This window comes from Toxorhynchites rutilus, chromosome 2, assembly GCF_029784135.1.
Source record: "Toxorhynchites rutilus septentrionalis strain SRP chromosome 2, ASM2978413v1, whole genome shotgun sequence".
NCBI lineage: Eukaryota > Metazoa > Arthropoda > Insecta > Diptera > Culicidae > Toxorhynchites > Toxorhynchites rutilus.
The window spans coordinates 53,048,710-53,072,533 of record NC_073745.1 but is presented as its reverse complement, the minus strand read 5'-3'; the positions used below and the strand labels follow the sequence as shown (position 1 = coordinate 53,072,533).

General features: G+C 39.8%; 1 protein-coding gene across 8 annotated transcripts in view; it reads left to right on the top strand.

Annotated features, from left to right (window-relative positions):
* The first annotated feature begins 4,930 nt into the window (after positions 1-4,930).
* LOC129765390 (TGF-beta-activated kinase 1 and MAP3K7-binding protein 2-like) overlaps positions 4,931-23,824 on the top strand; it is a 54,670-nt gene continuing 35,776 nt past the window's right edge. For 4 of the 8 annotated variants that reach the window (XR_008741424.1, XR_008741423.1, XR_008741425.1 and 1 more), the window contains exon 1: positions 15,809-15,937. Coding sequence is in view for 3 of the 8 variants with exons in the window: in XM_055765663.1 (XP_055621638.1) it covers positions 15,909-15,937 (29 nt within the window). In the remaining 5 variants the exon portion in view is untranslated. Of the gene's footprint in view, positions 5,587-15,808; positions 15,938-16,478; positions 16,848-23,824 lie in introns of those variants that run through there. The other 4 variants (XM_055765667.1, XM_055765666.1, XM_055765664.1 and 1 more) reach the window with 3 other exon arrangements.

Genomic DNA, 23,824 nt, shown 5'->3' with positions numbered 1-23,824 from the left:
TGCACTATGTGCCCATTTTTGATTGGTCCATTTTGTGCTCCTCAAATCGTACCAACCAAAACGGGCAACCAGAGCAGCAGCGAAATAGAATGAAGCACGATTGGAAAGGAAAAAGGAAAAAAAAATGAACGAAACATTGGTCGCAGTCTCACACATGCGTAATTCTCGAGCCATAAAGTCAGCTTAAAAATCCCCGCTCCGCTGCCGTAACGATCATTCTCATTCAAACCGTACACCACATCGGTTCGCATCACAACACATCAACAAACTAACACAAGCAGCCATGTCTGGACATGGCAAAGGAAGAAAAGTGAAGGGAAAGGCAAAATTCCGCTCGAACCATTTTGGACTGCAGTTTCCCGTAGGTGTATTCGCCAATTGCTCCGCAAGGGTAGCTAGGCCGAGCGCGTTATTACCAGTGCACCAGTCCACCTAGCCGCCGTTATAGAGTTTCGGCTGCCGAAGTGATCGAGTTGGCTGGCAAAACTGCTTGCGCTTTGGTTCGGTGGGCATCAAGACAACAACAGGCAGACGCAAACGCAATCGCAAAACGGCAGCAGGTAGCAGAAAAAAAAGTTTGTTCTTCATACAATCATCGAGGGCGTTCGAAATGGTTTTTTTCAAAACCACGAGTACTAAGTTTTCTAAATTGGAACCATTCCATAAAACAAGGCGCTTTTCAGGGCCATTAAACCTTCCAAAAAAGAGTTTACGAAATACAGTTCAATGCTTTCTAAAACATTATCCAAAATAATAATAAAACACAAATTGATTTTTTCATAATTTGTTTGCCAGGATCTGATGAGTATGTGAATTTGGCAGTTGTTCTGAGCTTATTGATAGTTGGGGACTTTCCAGATTATTCAATTTTCACCAATTCTTAAATTGTTTCCAGATTGAAAGTACAGTAATTTACAATTAGTTCGACATTTAGCTAATTGGACGGACATGTAATGCGACTTATTTAGTTGGACATTTTTGTAAACATAGAGATCCAAATTATGACCCCACATTGAAAGTCGACACTGTACCACTGTCATCGCAAATGTTCAATTACAGGTTAAAATCGCCTCCAATGCGACACTGAGTGGCGCTTCGGCACGTCGCATTGAATGTAATTTACTGTACAACATGTCACAAAGCTGGATGGGAAGAAATTTTCCAACTGTGAAAGCTGTGGCGAGTGGCAACAAATCGCTAAACAGGAAGGTTTAGTTGTTCGGCTTGGGGATATCGAGTGACAACAAAACAATAAACTCTTTAGATTGAAGATAATTTTGTGATCCAGAAAAGGACCCTTTTTAGCCTGCATGTGAATCCAACGAGCGAACAAATCGTAATGAATGTATTTTTTTGCCATCGTTCCCTTTTAACGCTCATTCGTTCGTCTCGTTGGACTCGCCCCTCTGGCTGAGTCTGCCGATTTGTCTCTATCCTGTGAGTGTGTACCGCTAGAGTATAAAACACGCGGACCCCAAAAAAATATCTTATTTTCTTTCAAACCGTAAACCCGTGTGGTTGTACGGCATCGGCATCGTGGACGTAACAAAGGAGGACAAGTTAAGGGAAAGGCAAAGTCTCACTCGAATCGTGCAGGTCTCCAGTTCCCTGTTGGTCGCATTCACTGATTGCTCCGCAAGGGTAACTAGGCCGAACGGATTGGTGCCGGAGCACCAGTATACCTAACAGCGATTATAGAGTTTCGGCCGTCAGAGTGCTCGAATTGGCTTGCAAAGCTGCTCACGACAATCAGAAAACCCGCATCAAGAACAGAGCAGCTTCGGTTCGGCGCTCATCAAGACAACAATTAGTTTCAGTGAGTGGCAAAGTGTTTCTCCGGCACGTCGCATTAAATGTAATTTACTGAACAATATGTCACAAGCTGGATGGGAAGAAATTTTCCAACTGTGAAAGCTGTGGCGAGTGGCAAACGCAATAGCTAAACAGAAAGGTTTAACCGAACAAGATGGGAATATCGAGTGATAACAAAAACACAACACCAAAGGTTCTTTTCAGAACCATCAACATATTCATAAAGGGTAAACAGTAAACTAATCCATTTTTCAGGTAGATAGGTAGGTATTCACGTAGAAGAAGAAAATAAAACAATATATTTAAAATATATATTTAACAAAAGCTGTCCCCTTTGTATAGTCCTACGTCACTCCGGTTATGTCCCCGACATTACCCACCCGTCTTTTTGCAAAGGCAATTTCATCGAGAAACAAGAGTCCTATAGAGTCGTGTCCAGCTAGGGAATAGACGCACAATAGATTCATTAACCCTCCTGTACTCGCGTGCAAAATCATAACACGTATACTCGCGCACGGTGTCACAGACCGAAAATTGAACTTCCATTGTGTTGCCATTGCCATTGTGTATTTTTCAGACTTTATTGGCATTTATTCGAAGGAGAGGGTATGATTGAATGAAAAACTCCAAAAAATATGATTTCTTCATCTTTATTATGTTTTAATAGTCATCTAATTCTGCCTCCTCAAAACAGAGTAATTTTTGATACTCCAACACAAATTACGAAATTCGAATTTTTCACTGTTATAAATTAAAAGTAAGCGACTGAATATAATTCATGGAAGTATAAAGAGCTATGAAACAACATAAAAACGTATTAATCCATTGTGGTTTCATTGGTGTAAGAATCAGAACATAGCATAACTGCATGCTCGAAACAAACATATTTTTTACATCTCATGCAGTTGTTGCGTATTTTTTGGGTCTTTTATCAAAGAGAAAAATGTATAACGATAATCATAGATAATTACCAGATGATAAAGGTTCTGGAATATAAAGTTTGCATATTTCCAATATTCTTTGTCTCTGTATTCTTGGTAAACAAGGAATTAATGCCTTTATTTAGATTGAGCATGAAAAAATGATATGAAAGGATTTCTATGAACTTCCTTTTCATTTTCTTGTTTTCTTGTCGATATTGTGCATTATAAAAAAAATTCCCCGAAACTGTAACTGTTAAAAATTAGCATAACCCAGCAAACATTAAATCGCATAACAAGCGTATATATAACATCATATGCCCTAAAATTTGGTTGGCATATAATGCGCCTAACTGGCATATGCATGCAAAAGTGGAGGCCATATACATACATAGCAAATGCTTACCGAATTTGTTTGGATGAATATGCAACTTTGACCGGCTATAATAGCGACTAGTGCCATACTCATATACGATTTATTACAGACATAGAAAAAAAAACAAATGGCGCAAAATATGTATTATATATTTATATATTATATATTTATTATTGAGTATTTATGTTTGTAGAAATAATAATTGTTTGATTGACTTGTGTTGGGAGTGGAATTGAATGTTTAAAATGGCACAGATTGATGTTTGGTGAAAACTGCTCCGTTATGGGTTCGAACTCCGGTCCTCTGGATTATCATCCACCAGCTATCTCGCGCGGCTATCTGCAATTTAATTCAATAGCGGTTAAAACTTTCGAGTGCATCAGCATTTCATTGACATTTCAATATGATGTAATATGTCCTTTATTAGGATCTAATATGATTTACTGTTTCATGATTTTCGTCAGCATGCAACACGATTTACTACAGTACTGAATCGATTTAAATTATACGCTTATACGACACACAAACTGCATCAGCGTAATATACGCATATGATGCGGATTAAATATATTTTACGACAATGTACATCATAAAATTGATGTTTATTATACCGATATGCGACTTAATTTGGTAATGGTATATAAAATCGAGTTTTTACATTTTATGCGATTTCAAATATACACGATACATACTTTGATTGATATTATATGCGATTATGATTTATTCGGATTTCTTGTAAGACTTGGCACGTGCAAAATTATACGATTTAATGTTTGCTGGGAAGCCACCGATTAGTTTATAGTTTACTGTTGACAATTATTCCACAAGTGAAATTCTTTCACAAGTGTGTATATGTATGACCATTATATGTAGCGAATAACTATACGAAAGTCAAACATTTATATTTTGCTTTTGAATGTACGAATAGTTAATATATGGATCCATTCAATTCAGTTACAAAAGGGACTGAAATCAAAAAAGAGTAGTCCGGTATTGATCTTATGCATTATATGCAATAAATATTCCACGCCACTATCATTAATTTATAGATTTCATTCAACAATATTCTAGAATATGAAAAAGGCACTTGTTCAAAAAAGTTACTCCTATACTCGCGTCGGTGTGTCAGACCGAAAGTGTTAAAAAAGTGGCACTCGTCCCCGTTGTACCGACACATGCGATGCGCTCAACGATGACGAACGACGAATAACGAAGCTAGAGAGAATCGCAAAGTCGTAGTGTTGATATTTTCTGAGAAATAAACGAATTATTGATTTCTCGGTCTGACAGACCAATGCGCGAGTATAGGAGTTAACATCGATTACTACGATAATATAATTAACCCTTTCAGGACCATAAGGTTACGGTACCTTATTAAATCAATTTAGCTATATGTTATGAATCAATAGGCACCCTAAAAACATAATTTATACTAAAAATTCAAAAAACTTTTACCTTTTTTTTTTAAATTTATGGCACAAATATGTCCCTATGGTTGCTATTATGTATTGCCAGTAAAAATAATAAAAAGGTACATTCCGAAATATTAAAATAAAAAAAATAATTTACAATGGTTACGTGAATATTTAATTAATCCATGATTTTTGCTTGGGACATCGGCGTCCCCGTGGTCGTGAAAGGGTTAATACTACAACTTCATTTCAGTGCACGCATCACATGTGAACAAAACAGTCGACATTTTCGACATAAATGTCAGGTGGTTTTCTGTCAAAGCGCTGATCGAAAGAGAAAACAACAGTAAACCCGCGGCGGACAGAGACAACAGACGATCAACAGCCTTGGGAAACATCAAATTGTCAGTGGGACAGTCAGTAGTTGCTCAATGTTCGTCGTCGTTTGTTCCGAAGGTGTTTTTCCACGAAGGTGTTCGTTCTCGCGAGTCCGTGTTCATTAGTCGTGATAGTGATTTTCACGTCTATTTATTTGCTGATCATTTTCGCCATTGTCTGCGCGCGAGTGTCGGCAGAGAAATTCCCGTGTTCCTGCGTTTCGGAGCTGGCTCGTCTCTCGATACGGTTCCTTCTCTGTTTGGTTTGATGGTTCGATCGAAATTCGACTTCCATCGTGGTTCAGAAAATTGGTGCTTTCTGCTGCGAAATTAGGGAGATAAAATTCTCGACGGCGTGTGTATGTTAGTAAATTTTACCTGCAATGTGTGTTCGAATTTGGGTTGTACAAATAAGTGCGATCCCCATCATCTCTCGAGATAGAGAGTTAACAAGCGTAAAAAAAGTTTGAGAAGCAGTCGCGGTTGTGTATGCGCTGGCTGCTAAGCCACGCTGTGATTGGTGTGAGTGTTGTGCGAAGGAATCAACACGAACAGAAGGCAGAAAAACATCGAAGTGTGACCAGATTTGCCGATGTAATGAGCCGCGATTCGATGGCGGATTAATATTGGGTTCTTCTCACCCAGGATAGTGAGCGAATTCGCGAGAATTTACAGTACATAAACAATAAGGTAATTGATTGAATCATACCCGTACCGCTTTGAAGAGAATTGTTAAAACTATTCTATCGGTGATAATGTGGTAACTCTTCATTATCAGCATTGCGTATATTGTAAATTTTTGTCCCTTCATTCATGTTCTTTTACATTTACATTTTTTTTCTTGTATTAGCAGCTAACAACAAACCAACAGATACAATTTCCTTAAACTAACTTATTCATATACTAACATTAATACAATTACTAAAGGAACATATTCAATGGCCAGGGTGATAAAATAACATAAAACATATACTTAAGCCTAGCATGAGAAAGATTGAAGTCAAAACTGTGATACCATTTGTTAAAAATGTTGCACATGCCGATCATTGGCTCATTCGCACCATAGTTCGTCCGAGATGCCGGAATATTTAAAAACGGGTGAGAACGCAAATTTAATCGCCTTATGTTAATGTTCAAATGTCGCAAAAGGGCAACGCATTCAATATCTGAACGTAAAAGATCAGCAATGAACATTGCCTTGAAAAGATCACGACGCGAACGTAGGAGTTGCAGGCTCAACAAATTACACCTACTCTCGTAACGTGGGAGGTTCACAGGAACCCTCCAGGGTAGTCCACGAAGCGCAAAGCGTATGAATCTCCTGTGAATGGACTCAATGCAGTTGCAGCGTTCTAATATTGAGCGCACTAGAGAACAATACAGGATTTTCAAACATCTAATGTCTTTGAAATCTTCGCAAAGCGAAATATGAATCCAAGCACAGAAGATGCTTTGCTGGCAACATAAAGGGTGTGTCACATCAAATTGCATCACGGAAAAAACGCTCTAGAAATTTAATTTTTAGGAATTATATCTTCAGCTCTCGCTTATAATCAGATAAGAGGGTATAGATCACGTTGGCCATGCTTCACTGTCAATTTTTCGTAAATTTGGAAAAATGTCGTCGAACGAAAAAGAGCGTCGTGAATCAATCCTGTGCACTCATTTCGAGAATCCGGAGTTGTCACATCGGGACATCGGTAAGATGCTGGGAATCGTCCAATCCACGGTCAGCAGAGTACTAGAACGATACTTCGAGAACCTAACCATCGACCGGAAGGTGAAGAACGGCAAAAATGGATGCTCCGTCAGTGAAAAAGATCACAAGCGCGTAGTTAAGCAGTTTAGACGTGATCCGAGAAGTTCGGTCCGGGATGTCGCCAATAAGCTGAATTTGTCAAGTTCATTCGTCCAGCGGACCAAGCAGCGGGAGGGCCTGCCTACATACAAGGTTCAGAAGGCTCCTAACCGCGACGAAAGGCAAAACATGGTGGGGAAGACGCGAGCCCGGAAGCTGTACACCGAAATGCTGACGAAGCCGCATTGCCTGGTAATGGACGACGAAACCTACGTCAAAGCGGACTTTCGTCAGCTGCCGGGCCTGTTGTTCTTCTCCGCAGAGGACAAATTCAGCGTTCCGGAGGAGATTCGCAAGAAGAAACTATCCAAGTTTGCCAAAAAGTACACGGAAAGCGGAGCGCCCCCTTCGTGATGACCGGCACGGTAAACGGGCAGGTTTACCTTAAGGAGTGCCTACAGAAGCGCTTACTACCACTATTGAAGCAGCACGAGGGCCCGACCATCTTCTGGCCGGATCTTGCTTCGTGCCACTATTCAAAGGACGTGTTGGAGTGGTACGAAGCCAACGGGGTCACCTTCGTGCCAAAGGAAATGAACCCGCCCAACGCACCGGAGCTTCGCCCAATAGAGAAATATTGGGCGATTATGAAGCAGGCCCTCCGGAAGAACCCAAAAGTTGTCAAATCGGAGGCGGACTTCAAGAGAAAATGGATTTCTGTTCAAAAAAAACTACAACTTGACGTTGTACAGAACCTTATGGACGGGGTAAAGAGGAAGGTGCGAGCATACGGGCTTGGGCTCGAAGTATGAATAAAAAAAAAATGCCAAAAGTTGTTTAATAGTTTTTATTTTACTGTCTAAAATTTTCAAAAGGATCGGTCTACTGGGCGAATTTCTACAGCGTTTTTTCCGTGATGCAATTTGATGTGACACACCCTTTATTATACATGCTGTTTAAATGTAAGATGAGAATCTAGCATGACTCCCAGATCCTTCACAATAGCCTCCCGATTCAATGTCGGGCCATGAAGAGAGTATATAAAGTAGGTGAATGATTTCTTCCTACAGAAACTGATGGCAAAACATTTAGAGGCGTTCAAAATCATTATATTGTTATGACACCAAGCAGCAAATATGTCTGACTGTTGTTGAAGGAAAACTGCGTCAGTACGACCGTTTATGGTAAAATACAGTTTAAAATCGTCCACATAAGACAGCTTCTGGTATTTGATTGAGAAGTGAATGTCATTCAAATGAATCAGGAATATGAAAGGTCCGAGATGACTACCTTGAGGTAGACCAGAAGATACAGAAAAAGAATAAGAAATATGATCACCTATTTTCACAGACATTTGACGACCAGTGAGATAAGATCGAAGCCAGTTGAGAAGTGTACCATGGAAGCCAAGCCGCTCTAGTTTGGTAACAGCAATCTTATGGTCGATTTTGTCAAACGCAGCCGAGAAGTCCGTGTGGATAGCATCTACTTGTTTCCCGTTCTCAAGCTCGCGGATTATGATTGATGTATATTGCACGAGATTTGTTGAAGTTGATCTCTTCCGTATAAATCCATGTTGTTCCGCTGCGATATAACTGGAACAATAGTCCAAGACGATCAACTCAAAAAGTTTAGACACAGCGCACAGTGCCGCAATGTCTCGATAGTTGGTAGCAGAATGCTTGTCGGCTTTCTTAAAAACAGCGAAAATATACGAGTCCTTCTAACCATCAGGGAAAATTCCAGATTTTATTTAGCTGCAAATGGTGCACTCAGAACGTCAATGCAGTTTTTGGTCACCAAGGCAGGGATACCAGCTTTACGTAGGTAATCTCTCGATAGATTTGGATGAGGTTCGATGGCTAGGCGCATGAGAACTTCTCTTACAGCATTTAAGTTGGAGTTCATCAGAAACCACTTCGTTAACGAAAACGCTGCGGAAATGTGCCATGAAAAGATTGGCGATTCCATCAACGGTAGACATATCCCGATCTCCGTTGAACATATCCGTCCTTACGTTGATCTTTCACGTGATTCCAGAAGCTTTTGGGATTAATTTTGAGCTTGTTTTAAAGGCGATACTGATGGTTGCGATAGAGATGCTTGTTAGGTTCCTTATACTGTTTGTTGATTCGTATATAATGTTTCATCGATTCTTCAGTTCGCTGTTTGCACAACTTTTTCAAAGCAGCCCGTTTAGAGGATTTTAGACGCTTCAAACGATGGTTGGACCATGGAGGATACATTGGTGAAAAAGGAATTTTCTTTGGAACGAACCGGTCGATTGCGTAACCAACAATGTTTGTGAATATATCCGCACAACGTTTCACTAGTGGCTCAGGTGTCTCATAAATGGAGCAATTGGAAATTAGCTCCCAACTGAAGAAACATAGGTCGAGCATGATTTACATTGGAGACGCTATTTAAATGCCCTAGACCTGCTGCACTGTAGCTATCCAGAAGAGCAGCCGTCAAGGGCCCAATGTTTGAGCGACAGGATTGGGGATAGAGGAATCCGGCATCGTTCATACACCATTTGAGTGAGGGAAGGTTGAAATCGACCATAACAAGGATATCGTCGTTTGTATTCATTTTCGATACGATCCAGAAGACAGAATTCATGTGTTGGTTTATCAATTCAACATCTCTAACTTGATCAGGAGGCAGATATACCACGCAAACGAAAACAGATTTCGATTTTAGAGTGAAGGATATTGTTGACGTAAGGTCAACGATGGCAGGGATAAGAAAGGTCCAAGTTTTTGAATACCGTAGAAACGTGTGAACTTTAACACAAATTGATACATTTATGAATAGGATTATAATTAAATGAAAAACCTACGTTTAGTATATTCTTTATCCCTGGTGAATCTTCGCTTATAACTTGCGTCACGTGCTGTGGGCGTGGAATCTTCAGAATGGAATGGCTCCTACATCATAGTGCACAGGTTCTTAAGATGTTTTAATTGTACATACTTCATTTTGTATTATTCCTTGCCTTATACAATAGTTCAGAATTTTAACTAGCTTTAAGTTCAATTTAAGTGCAGTATTGCCAAATCGATTTCTAAGGTTACCTTAATAAATATATTTAATTTAGCATAAATTCATATAAATTAAGAGAACTTTAGATATATTTACCAAGTAAGTAATTCTAATGTAGTTTAATAAGTTCACAATTAGGTTTAAGTATAATTAACTATTAATTTTAATGTAGCGCGTAAGAATAAACCTCTCAAACACTGCTATTCATTCAGTTGGATATTGTGGAATTCTATTGTGTTTAAAACCATGACAAAACGTTTGTTATGCTGAGGTTTGACGTTTCTCGCTGTCGGGCGAGTCTTCTGTCGCTCCGCTCGCATTGTGAGACGCGCCGACTGAGGGGTCGTGACACTATCCCCCCCCCCCCCACGTACGCCAATGTCTTGGCTTACCTGTCCATCGCGTCGAACATCTAGTACAACGAGCTTCGTTGCAGGACGTTCGTAGATCCCTGACATGGTTTGCACCACAGCAGACCATACCTGGTCGTCCCTACCCTTGTTGACCGCGATTACCCGTCCTTTGGGCCAACTGGAGCATCTGTATCTTCAACCGGGACATGTGTGTATGTATTGCCGCGACTAAGTAAACTTTATCGATTGGATAGGAGGGATATGATACAGGGATACAACGGAGGAAACATCATCAAACGTTGACATCGGCGTTTCTGAGAAACAGGTATAGATGAAGCAGAATATCAGGATCACGGCTACCTAAGATATCCCGGACGGGGATATCCGATTGTCTGCCTAGTGCCCTCAATGCTATGAAAATCTGAGAGCGGGCAGCATGGAACCGGATACACGACCAGACAACATGTTCGATGTCGTGGTAGCCATCGCCACAATCACAAAGATTGTTTGCTGCGAGCCCAATGCGATAAAGATGCGAGTTTAGGTTGTAGTGATTGGACATAAGCTGAGATATCACGGGACATGTGTTAACGGACGTGAATTTACGATGTTTTCCACCTCAGTCAGCATGTTGCGGAGATATTCGTCTGTCGGATTTCGTCCTGGATTTATTTCGCGTAAATTTTTCTTCACAGTTTGTATAAGCCTTTCCCAGAATACGCCCATGTGCTGTGAAGCTGGAGGATCTCTCGAACAACTGTCTCTTGATTCATCTCCTGGAGAGCCACCCTCAACTCCTTGCTCGCTGCCGTAAAATTCGTCCCGCGGTCGCTATAAATTGTAATTGATACACCTCGTCTTGCCATCATGTTTCTTAGTGCCATTATACATGAATCCGCACTGAGCGAATGCGCTAGTTCCTCGCTCGTAGAGCTGTTCCGTATGGGTCTGTAGGCCAACTAGCACTAGACTCCCACAAAAAAACTTGGCCCGTTGAACCACCTGCTTCCTTCCGTGAGATTTGGCAGACGTTCCCACCTAGTAGCATCGTACGCAACATTTTCTTTGGTCCTGATATATCTCCAATCTGTCATTTCCGTTGTCTCTAAAATTTCAGTGATACGGGCGGCGACGAATTGTGAATAACGTTGATGGTTCGATTGGATCCAATACATCACGTGAATCACTCCAAAAGAATCTCCTGTTTATGGTGTATGACAGAGACTTAGTTATTCTATCCGCCAGTCTGACTCCGATAACTGCTGCTTGCAGCTCCAACCTTGGAACAGAAAGAAACTTGAGAGGAGCCACGCGCGTCTTCGCGCCCACTATTGCGCATTCTACATTGCTACCCTGCTCAAAACGTAGATAAACGACTGCGGCAAACCCAGATAAACTAGCATCGACAAGTGTGTGAAGTTGGATGGTTGTTTCTGGGTTCAGTGAAATGAGTGAACGATAACAACGGGGTATCCTCACGTCTTGCACCTTAGGAAGAACCTCGAGCCATTTCTCCCACTTTTCATTCAAACTTTCTGGAATCACGTCATCCCTATCGATGCCGGATGGCCATATCTCCTGGAAAAGCACCTTCAGGTAAACGAGGACGTTGGATATTAATCCCAGGGGGTCGAAGACTGCCATAAGAATGCTCAGCACTTCCCTCTTCGTAGGTTTCCGCGCTCCGGCTAGCAAGTCTCGGTCGTGTTTTGCTGATAGTTTGTACGTGAAATTGTTGTTGTTCAACACTGGTGCAATTTGGTGGATGGAGCTGCCGTGATTGGAAAGTTGAACGAATGGCAAGTAAATCTCCGCCGCCAGTAATTTTTGGATTCGTGTTTCGTGACCGATCAATGCGATAAACTGTAAACTCTGTGTCAAATATTTCTCTAGAGAGCGTGTTGCTTTTTAACCATGTTTCCGTGAATGCATAGATGTCGTAACAAGCGTCTGAACAAGCCGATCTGTATTGTGTCACAGACGTGTTGATGCCTTCTACATTCTGGTAATAGATGAGTGCTTTCTCCTCCAGTAGTTCTTAAATGGAACATGTCTGGAATTCATTGTGCCAAAGTTGCACAATAAAACAGCAATGGTAGACTGAGCTTACTGGTTACTCTATTAGCATGACTAATGACGAAGTTTTCAAAAACTTTCATGAGCCAATCATCCATTAAATCGGACGCGCGACAACTTGGAATTATGATGTGATATTTGCATACTGATTATTATTGGTTTTTGGCTAAATCATCCGCTATACTCATTTGATTTGGCACCCTTTGGCTCTTTTCCTCTTTCCCAAAAATTATAGCAATATTCGATTGACATTTTTGACGACGATCAAATTCGAGACAAGCCGATGTAAAAGTATACAATAGTTGTTCGCTAACTGAGACTATTTTAAGGCTGCAGTCCATTTATGTATCGATAATAGGCGTCATCCAATTTGAAGTTTTGCAGTAACTGGGCTGCAAAACTTAAAATTGGTAGATTTGGCGAGTAGAATTCTATAACTGGGTTGCACTCCCAGCCCAGTTAAGGAACGAGTGTTGCATTGAAACCGGAGGAAACGTAGGAAACGATGCTTAACGTAGGACTTTGATTATGGGGGACAACCGCTTTTGAAGTGTGTTTTTGTAACTATTCAGAAATCCTTAAATTTAACTCACTCATTCGGGAATGTCAGACTTTTGTCTTTTTTTTTTCATTTACCAAAACCTGCATTTTTTCTCTTGTGTGTGGTTCAATCCAATGTTTTCGACGTAGGACTATAGGAGGTAAAATGAACATGTAACAAATAGCAAAAAATAGAAAAATCCGAAGGAAAGGAAGAAAAATATTGTAAGTCACTTGTGACCTTTTGATTCTACCGCCGATCGAATGGGATTATTGCTAATTGAATAAATTTTTGATATTTTTTTATACTTTGGGTGTGTTACACCTATGATATAACCGCAAGATTGACGTAGGACTACCGTTGGCAGTAATATTATTACTCAAATAGTCAATTCACTCAGTTTTGATTAAACCAGTGATTGAATGAAACAATTTCCGAATTCAATAAGGAAAAATCCTTATTTAGGTCAATTCATGCATTGTGATAGATTACGTTCTTCATTTTATCAATTTATCGGAAATTTCAAAATATGTGAACGGAAGAACTGTTAAACGATCAATGTATTTTAAATTTCCCTCTGAAGTTATTGCATCTCACAAGTATGCGTACTCCTCGAACCACAAGTTTGCTTGATTTGATATACTTTAGGCACTCATTTTTTTTTATATTGACATGTAAGTTGATCGCATATCGTTCAATCGATGTTATCGAAGCAAATTGTTATCATCATTTCGCTAAACGCATTTCGCATAATTTACTCAGTTGAATTACTTTTTGTTTTTATCGGTAACAAAACATAAAATATAAAGCGAAGCAAATCTAAAATGGGACATAGGTGCAACACGATTATTTCCTCGATTTTTAATGAAAAAAACAGGAAGTGGGTTATATCTGTGGTATAACCGCAAGGATGACGTAGGACTATCGTTGATTTAGTGATCATTTGTTTTTAGTTGCATCTGAATTAATTCTGAATGAATGAATAAATGAATATTTGGGGGACTTCGAATACGAGAGCGTTACGTTGAAGGCACAATATTCAGCAAAAGGAGCAATCACACAAAAGTTGTGTAATACATAATACATTGCTTGTATTCCATTTCCAATAGACAAAATATCTGTTGCATCAAATCAGTCTACATATTTTTTGCGATCGCTCATCCTTTCTCACAACACCCATTTCTCGTTTGAGAAATAGTTGAGTAAACATCGTTTGACAGTGTGCGTAGAGCGGGAATTCCTGCTTAAGATTCATTGCACCTCTGATAAGTAGCCGAAAGACGTGGTCTTACGTTGATCGCACTTGATTGAAAAATCACAAAACCAAATGTATTTTGCCACAGTGTTATATGGATAGAAAACATTAAAATAAATTCTTTCGCTTGAATGTAATGTTCAATTTCAACGGGAACTGGCAGATTATTTTTCAGCAACGATAACATCTTTGCAGATTCTTCACGATACTCGAAGCCCACTAGTGGTTAATGCTAACTCGATAACCACCTCTTTATTGCACTTGATTTAAAAATCACAACCAAATGTATTCGATCACAGCAGTATTATATGGATAGGAAACATTCAAATAAACTCTTTCGCTTGAATATATTTTTCAATTCCAAGGGGAACTGGCAGATTATTTTTCAGCAACGATTACATCTTTCCGGAATCTTCTCGATGCTAGACAGCAACCAAATGAAAATAATTCCGTGCGTGTATGTGTGTGTGTGGCGGCTGCTCCGATGCCCCAAGTGAAACCGTTTTTCGATGCTGATACTCTCTTAGTCGCCTTTTCAGTGGCATCACTCGCCTCCTGATGGATTCCCTTCTGGCCTAAGATGCACAAACAGGATCTTGATGACACAGTTCATCCGCGCTTTCATGATGAACGAAGTTAGCTTCACCACAACAGCGCCAACATGCTCCAATCGGTGTTCAATTATAACTGAGTGGATTTTCGAGCGGCGCTCGCTTATATACGGATTGGTGATTTCGATAGCCTGTTTTGAAATCAATTTTAAGACTATTGAAACAAGTTTTTGGATAAAAAAGTAACAAGTATATAACGCGTAGACATTTTATCTTTCGAATGAAGTGTTTATCATACCGGTTCGTTCAGTTGTTTAGGAGCTATTAACGCTCAAAATCTCGGTCTCCGGCGTAACGCTTTCGTTTTCGAAACTTTGATTTTACACCCCAGTATAAAAATCAAAGACGTAGTCCTACGTCAAAACGGAAGAATGTCCACGCGGTTAACAGGGGGAGGAAGGAGTCTGAAATTGTGTTTTTGTCTGTTCGCGTGGCATGTGGACACTCCCTAGTAGGCAACTGGAAAAAGCTGTTTTATTCGTCCAGTAACGGTGACAATAGCAATGCATAAACAATCTTAAAATAAATTACCCGCCTTTCCACGAATTTACTAAACTTTGATTTATTTCAAACAAGGCATCCTCATCCTTATACACACTTCACCAACAGCTTGCATAACTACGCAAACAAACTATTATTTATTCAGCTGGATCGACGAACGTTTCCATATTTGTCCATTATGTTAGATAGAAGGGGGTTTTCCAACTACCCGAATAACAGAAAAACAGGTGGTTAAAAAATGCCATTCCCCATCATAATTTTCTTTCCCGGCAAATGGCGAGAGCCTGGCTAATCTTCTGAATTTACGACTTACCTCAGCAATGCGTTCCCTGTATCACGCGACGAAGATTGCAACATTTGAGCAAACATTTAGTGCTTTGCACAAGCTGTGGCAGGTCACGAAGACAAATCACAACGGCCACTTTTTATATACGTAGATGATGGAAAAATGTTATCTATTTCTGCGGGAAAATATACATACCGCCGTATATGAATTGCGATTTCATTTAGCTGTCCTTCAAAAGATAAGAGATTCGTTCGACAAGTTTTTAATATCGCACGATAGCGATGCTGTTCATTCGCATTAACGTGTTGGTGAGCAATTATCGATGCTAATTCGTAAATACTGGCATCACTTCCGGGAACTGTGGATTAGGGCTTACGTGGGAGGGGGTGGGACCGCGCAGCGGTTTTCATTCTTGTGATGCACAGCATACAGCACTCAGGAGACAGTTTTTCGCCACTAAACTATTCGTACAGCTATAGGTGAACGTTTCCCTTTCTTCGAGACAATGGCTGCTAGTGCGACCAATCAGCGGCTGGTGGTTCGCAGATGAATCGCGAAAGTGTCGTTTCGTTCAGGTGTGTGACAAAGAATTTTTCTCCGATTCATCTCATTCCTTGTTTGCATGGTGAGAGGTGTAGTGGATGTGGTCGATTGGTTAGTGTGTGCAGTATCAAGTTTTCCATGGAGAGAGCTTGTGGAGGATTGAGAAAAGCTGCTGCTGACCCATTGATGATGCCGATGATGATAGTGTGTAGTAGGCGGGAGTACCCGCGTAGACGTGAAAGAAAAGTTTAATTTTATCCGATGATGGAATACCGCTCGGAGCGCGCGCGAGTGTGAAGTGCGAGGGAGTAGTCGGCACCGCAGCGTTTGGCTGCTCTCTGATGAGGTCCGCGAAAATTGGTCCAAGAAGCACAAACAGCGCAAACCGCAAATACGCGAGAATCCTATCGAGGGGTTCCTTGCGCCGCGACTCAGACATATGCAAAACGGTTGGAATGAGGGTAAAAAAGTGCGTATGGCGTTGTGTTGTTATTGAATGCGATAATTGGCCAAAGGTAATCCACCTACGACGTCACGCGTGCGAGTGGGATGGTGAAGGTAACCTAACCAGAGCCAATGCCGGAAAGAGAGCGAACTCTGGGAATTTTTCGGCCTCTTATCAATATGTGTACCTACTTTTGCCGGAGCTGAGCGTGAATGAGTTAAACAGATTTTTTGTTGCATTTTCCTACTTCAGTGTAATCAGTGAAGGATAAAATTAACAATTGTGCCAGACGCTTGTCGTCAGTTTTGTGTAATTGTCGGAATATCGTACGATTGGGGCGAGTATGAGAAGGACAGAGACAGAACTGAAATAAATCTGTTCGTACTTGTTGCGTTACGTAGCAATTATCAGCGAATAGTGCCTAGACACAAGCCAAGCAAGAGTATTTGTATCGGGTGATATGGTTTCGAAGTTGTTGATTGACAGATAGCTGTCAGGTATGTAGCTTTGATGAAAATAAATAATGCCGACACGGATGCCAGCATCGCTGGCGTGGGAGATGCTGTGCAGATTCAGTGTGCGTCCCGCAAACGGGTTTTAGTTTTCGGCGTTAAATTTATATTGTTTGTAGGTTGCATGATTGATTGGTTTAGAGATAAGGGAAGTGAAAAGTGTAGTTTAAAATTGGGATTGTATCTATTCTTTGCGCGGAGCCGGTAGATCAACCCTAACAAGATCGCATGTAAATTCTCTTCAATATTGCATCGTTCAGAGGAACCTTTGTCTCTTAAAAGGAGCAAGAGGTTCGGCTTCAAAGAACTTAGTCGATAGTCAGTAGTTGTTTGAAGTTCAAATATATCAATGTGTATGGTTTACGCACATGGAATTGCGAGTCATTAGTGACGAAAAAATAAACGAAAAGCGCACGAGCCAAAAATCTGCACTATGAATAAAATTTTGCAACACGAGTATAATTAGCAATTTGAAATAAACCCTCAAGATGCCTTTGGTGCGAGAGATAATATATTTTTATTCCATAGGTCAAATTTCCATTACAAGCTCTAGTTTCAACAAAAAACATCGAGCTGTTGTGCCATTAATAACACAATAATGATCATATCAACTGTCTCCGCTGTTTGGACTAACTGAATAATGGAACAGAAGGAATACTCCAAGATACGTCAAATATGTAACATGTACCCGATTAAATTCTAATGAGTCTAAATACATAAACAAATGGGATGAAAAAGAATCTTCCTTATATTAGGCTGTCAAAAAAGTCCTGCTGTATTTCCGCGAGGTGTCGTTGTAAGCGCGTAGTTCTAGTTGTATTCATTGTATCGAGTCATACTATAGCTTGTTGGAAAGGTATTTTTGCGCGCTATAATATAGTCCTTGGCAGTGTTTTGTTTGGTTAAGTCGTTCGTGAGTTATAGTGTCGCAAATATGGAGCAAAATAAAGAGAAAATCCGACATATTTTACAGTACTACAATGACAAAGGCAAAAATGCATCTCAAGCTGCCAATAAAATTTGTGCAGTTTATGGACCCGATACAGTTTCCATTTCCACCGCACTACGATGGTTTCAACGTTTTCGTTCTGGTGTAGAGGTCGTCGAAGATGCGCCACGCTCCGGAAGGCCTGTCGTCGAAAATTGCGACAAAATCGCTGAATTAACCGAGAAAGACCGGCATAGTAGCAGCCGTAGCATCGGCTAAGAGCTGGGGATAAGTCATCAAACCATTATTAACCATTTGAAGAAGCTTGGATTCACAAAGAAGCTCGATGTATGGGTGCCACACACGTTGACGCAAAAAAACATCTTTGACCGTATCGACGCATGTGAATCGCTGCTGAATCGCAACAAAATCGACCCGTTTCTGAAGCGGATGGTGACTGGCGATGAAAAGTGGGTCACTTACGACGACGTGAAGCGCAAACGGTCGTGGTCGAAGCCCGCTGAAGCGGCTCAGACGGTGGCCAAGCCCTCATTAACGGCCAGGAAGGTTCTGCTGTGTGTTTGGTGGGATTGTCAAGGAATAATCTATTATGAGCTGCTTCCCTATGGCCAAACGCTCAATTCGGACCTGTACTGCCAACAACTGGACCGCTTGAAGGTAGCACTCAGGAAGAAGAGGCCATCTTTGATAAACAGAGGCCGCATTGTCTTCCATCAGGACAACGCCAGGCCACACATTTCTTTGGTGACGCGCCAGAATCTCCGGGAGCTCGGATGGGAGGTTCTTTTGCATCCGCCGTATAGTCCGGACCTTGCACCAAGTGACTACCACCTGTTTTTGTCCATGGCGAACGAGCTAGGTAGTCAGAAGTTAGCCACAAAAGAGGCCTGTAAAAATTGGCTATCCGAGTTTTTTGCCAATAAGGAAGCGAGCTTCTATAACAGGGGTATTATGAAGTTGGCATCTCGTTGGGAACAAGTCATCGAACAAAACGGCGCATATTTGACTTAAAACAGATGATTGTAACTAATTTTATGAACAAATGAAAATTCAAAAAAAATACCGCAGGACTTTTTTGACAGCCTAATATTTTTTTCACACACTTCAGCTTCAATCAAACGTTTTCTAATTGTTGATGTACAAAGGCGAAGGTTTAGTTCAGTACTCTTAAACTGATATGTGTATACTTTTAGACCACTCAGACGATCACGTTTTATAGGTGCCACTCGCTTTCCCACCGTATTGCATTGTATACTTTTTTGGCACAGCAATATAAAATTCAGCAGTATAATATTCCTGCATTTCAAGGAACGTTTTTCCACATCTTATCACCTCCTTCTTCATTCATTCAATGTTTTGAGCGTCCCATGTTTCAGGAATATTACAAAACTTCTGTTCTTTCAAATCAGAAGAAATAACGATTTTACTTTAAGCTTCTCATTGCATACAAAACATACATTGAAAAAATAAGCACCTTCAAAAACTTGACGAATCAAAATTGGTTTTCACTAATTGTGCTATTTCTTTGGAGAAGCTTGAAAAAAGCCACTTGTGAAAATTACAATTGTATAATGTAAACAAATGACGAATTAATGAAAACAATCCAGTTTTGCACTCTCCATTCACTGCTACTACTACACCCAAGATAAAAGTTAGCCATGAGTTACACTTACAGAAGAATGGAATACAAAACACTTACATGTACTGCTATTTGTTTATTTTATTATCGTCAATCAAAATTGTAGACCAATACATTCTTAATACCACTTAAATCTACTTACTTAAAACTGAAAAAACTAAAGAGAACTGGATGGATAATTTATCCGTTTATTTCAAAAGACGATTTTCACAAGTAACATAATCAAATTTTTTTTTATTAATTTATTTCGTCAAACCAGCGTAGACTAAATATGCTGCCCAAATATTACAGTGAAATTTAACCTTATCTTATTCTATTCAAATAGTCTTTGAGCATTGACCTTGACATGGTTACATCAATTATTTCACTGTGTTCGTTACAGAGGCTCATCATACGATTAATAGGACTATATTTGGCATAATTCGTTCTTTAGTAATCTATGTAGAAAATGTTAGGGTTTCTCAAGTGCCTAATCGGTGCGTAAAAATTTAGGTTTCCTAATATTTCTTCTGAGTCCACTCGTTGTGATATGATGTCAATAATAAATAGAATCATGGCAGAGTTCCGACGTTCTTTCGAGATTTTCATATTGATTACCATGCAACGTGCCTCATGTGGAGGGAGATGGTATGAAGACCAGCCTAGTTTACGAAAATAGTAAAATAGTAAAAATTGTTTTTGTACAGATTCAATTCCGTCTTCGTGTGAAGTTATGTAGGGGGACCATACAATACTACAATATTCGAGAATTGGTCTGACGTATGTAATATACAATGTTTTTATTGTGTACGGATCGTGGAAATGGAAATTAAAGCGTTTGATGAAGCTCAACATATTGTTTGCTCAATGGATGATTGTATTATAATGATCAACGAAGGTTAGTTTTGAATCTAAGACCACGCCTAAGTCTCTTACTCGTTGACATATACTGATGGGTTGATTTCCCAGCTTAACACCATTGTTCCATGGTGTTCTTTTTCTTGTAAATGTCATCAAAGTGCATTTCCTAACATTGAGCTTCAATAAACTCTTAGTGCACCAATTATAAACTATGTTAACTTCATTTTGGAATGTTTGAGAGTCTTCTCCATTCTTTATTTCCATATACAGCTTCATATCATCTGCGTAGATAAGTGCTTTAACACTGTTAAGAAAAACGCAAACGTCATTGACAAATAAAATGCAGAAAAGTGGTCCCAAATGAGAGCCTTGAGGAACTCCGGATGTAACAATTATTAGTTTTGAAATTTTCTCATCATACCTTACCATTTGCGTGCGGACAGTCAAATATGATTCTAGCCATTTCAATAGCTTGACTTCAATCCCTATTTTTTGAAGTTTGAGAAGCAGTAATGGTATATCAACACGATCGAAAGCCTTACTAAAGTCAGTGTATAGAGCTTCAACTTGATTACCATTATCCATTGCATTCAAAGTGAATGTGACAAATTCCAGCAAATTTGTTGTTGTTGATCGTCCTTTGAAAAAACAGGAAGCGGGTTATATCTATGGTATAACCGCAAGGGTGACGTAGGACTATCGTTGATCTAGAGATCATTTGTTTGAAGTTGAGTCTAAATCCATTCTGAATGAATGAATAAATGAATATTTGGGGGACTTCGAAAACGAGAGCGTTACGTTGGAAGCTCAAGGTTTTATGAATCCAACATTGGATACAAAAAACCTTGTTCTGAAGAATAATCTTCAGAAGCTTTCCTGCTAACTGCACTTGATTGACAAATTACAAAATCAAATTATTTGGTCGCTGTGTTATATGATTAGGAAACATTAAAATAAACTCTTTCACATGAATGTATTTTTCAATTCCCAGGGAAACTGTCAGATTATTTTTCAGCAATGATTAGATCTTTCCGGAATTTTCACGATGCTGAATGGCATCCGAACGAAAATGCTCCTTTCAGTTTGGCCTGCAAAAAACTTTTCTGAACTCTAATCCATCAAATTTGGAGCCCTGAAAAGGGCCGTTGATTATATGCTAAGCTAATATAGCACGCTCTCCTTGGATTCGACGGGCCAGCTGAATGTCCATGGGCATGAGGTGATGCGTTTTGCGTGGATAGCACACAAATTGGTATCTTCGAATAGGCCTCCTGCAGCGTCATAACCTCGGAACTTTGGAAGCGCAAGTCGGTTTTGAAGTCCTGAGCAATTCCACGAACCAAATGCTGCAAAGGTAGCTTGCGGATCAGCAATTCGGTCGACTTCTGATAGCGACGAATTTCACGCAAAGTTCCCGGTCGATAGCGATATGGCTTCTTCACACCTCCTGGGCTGGTGCGCTTATCCGAGCTGCTTTCGTGGTGCCTTACCACCGAAAGACTAATGAGCTGCCTGCTTGTTCCCAAACAAACGAGTCCTCACGGTGCGAGAGTAGAGTAAGAAATGAACGAAAGCAAAGGAAGCGTCATTTTATAAACCATAAAAGTATAAAATGTAAACCCGGCCTGGTTGCAGTGTTGTATGGATAGAAAACATTAAAATGAACTCTTTCGCAATGTAATTTTCAATTCCCAGGAGAACTGGTAGATTATTTTTCAGCAACGATGATAGCAACGAGGGTTCCGCGCGTGTATGTGTGTGTGGCGGCTGCTCCGATGTTTCAAGCGGAACCGTGGCATCACTCTCCTCTTGATGGATTCTCTTCTGGCCTAAGGTGCACAAACAGGCTCTTGGTGACACCGTTCATCAGCGCTTTCAAGATAAACGAAGTTAGCTTCACCATAACAGCGACAACATGCTCCAACCGCTGTTCAATAATAACTGAGCGGGTTTACGAGCGGCGCTCGCTTATATACCGATTGGTGATTTCAATAGCCTGTTTTGAAAGCAATTTTAAGGCTATTGAAACAAGTTTTTGGATGAAAAAGTAACAAGTATATAACGCGTGAACAGTTTATCTTTCGAATGAAGTGTTTATCATACAATTTCGTTCAGTTGTTTAAGAGTTATTAACGCTCAAAATCTCGGTCTCCGGCGTAACGCTTTCTTTTTCGAAACTTTGATTTTACACCCCGGTATAGAAATGAAAGACGTAGTCCTACGTCAAAACCGTGTTGCTTATTCGTAATTCGTATCTTTAGTTGTTGAAAAAGTTTTTGGTTTATTATGGCTTCAAAGAGTTTTGGAATGCAAGACATAATTGCTACTCCACGATAATTTCTTACATCGGATCTATTACCGGATTTGAATATAGGTACAAGAAAAGAGTTTTTCCATATTTTTGGGAACCTTTCTGATTCCAATGACTTATTGAAAAGCCATAAAAGTGGATGAGTTAATTCAGATGCCAAATTTTTTCTAAAAACCGGTGGAATTCCGTCAGGACCTGGCCCTTTAGAGACATCAAGCTTATTTAATGCGTCAAAATTTTCAATGTAAGTTAGTTTTCTGACTCCAACATCACATGGAAATTCTGGAAGAAACGCAAAGAAGTCACGATCTCGGTCCTCCTCAACTGTTTCAATATAAATTTCTTAAAAAAATGTTGCAAAAAGGGTGCAAATTTTTTCTGGGTCATTCACCACGGTATCGTCAAGGTACATGCGTGATGGAAAACCATTGCTTTTTAATTTTGTTTTTATGTAATTAAAGAAACTTTTCGGGTTAGACTTTATATCCGACTCTGTTTTTAAGTTGTAATCTTAAAAAGTGATTTTAACAGTTGAGTTGAGCTGTTCGCAAATGTTCAGATATTTTTCGAGATTAGCGTCAGATTTGTATTTCTTATAAATTTTATGTGTCTTCTGTTTTTTATTTTTTAGATTCTTAATGTTTTGATTAAACCAAATCGGATACTTTGTGTTTTCGTCTAGTTGATTGGTAATTTGCTTTAGTGTAATCAGAGACTTCCTCGAATTCATAATCAAATGGTTTTTGGGTGTTATCTATAAATATAGAACATTCGATAGCTGTGTGTTTTTCAAAAAGGGAGTTAATGATTCAGTCACACAAAAATCTTCGGTCATATTTGTCAACAAAAAATCCAAGATGCATTTCTGTCAATTATGAACATTGTTTATTTGATTCAACCCAATACCGGCTGTTTTATCAAAAATAAATTGCAGTGTCTTATTATCACCAACAACTGGAGGCAATATAAATTCATTGTCAAAATCAGTGAGTCCGCATTTCGTTGATTGAAATCTCCGTATATATGGATTTTTGATTCTGGTGCCAAGGAAGATAAAATATTTTCAGCAACTTCGAAGAATTTCTCATAACAACTAATTTGAGCACGATCAGGGGGGAAGTAAACAGATGCAAATATATGTATCTCTCCAGCAATAAGTGCTTTGACCCACACTTGCTCAAACTCGTCGAACTCTGTTGTTCGAATATGTGCTGAATTTATTA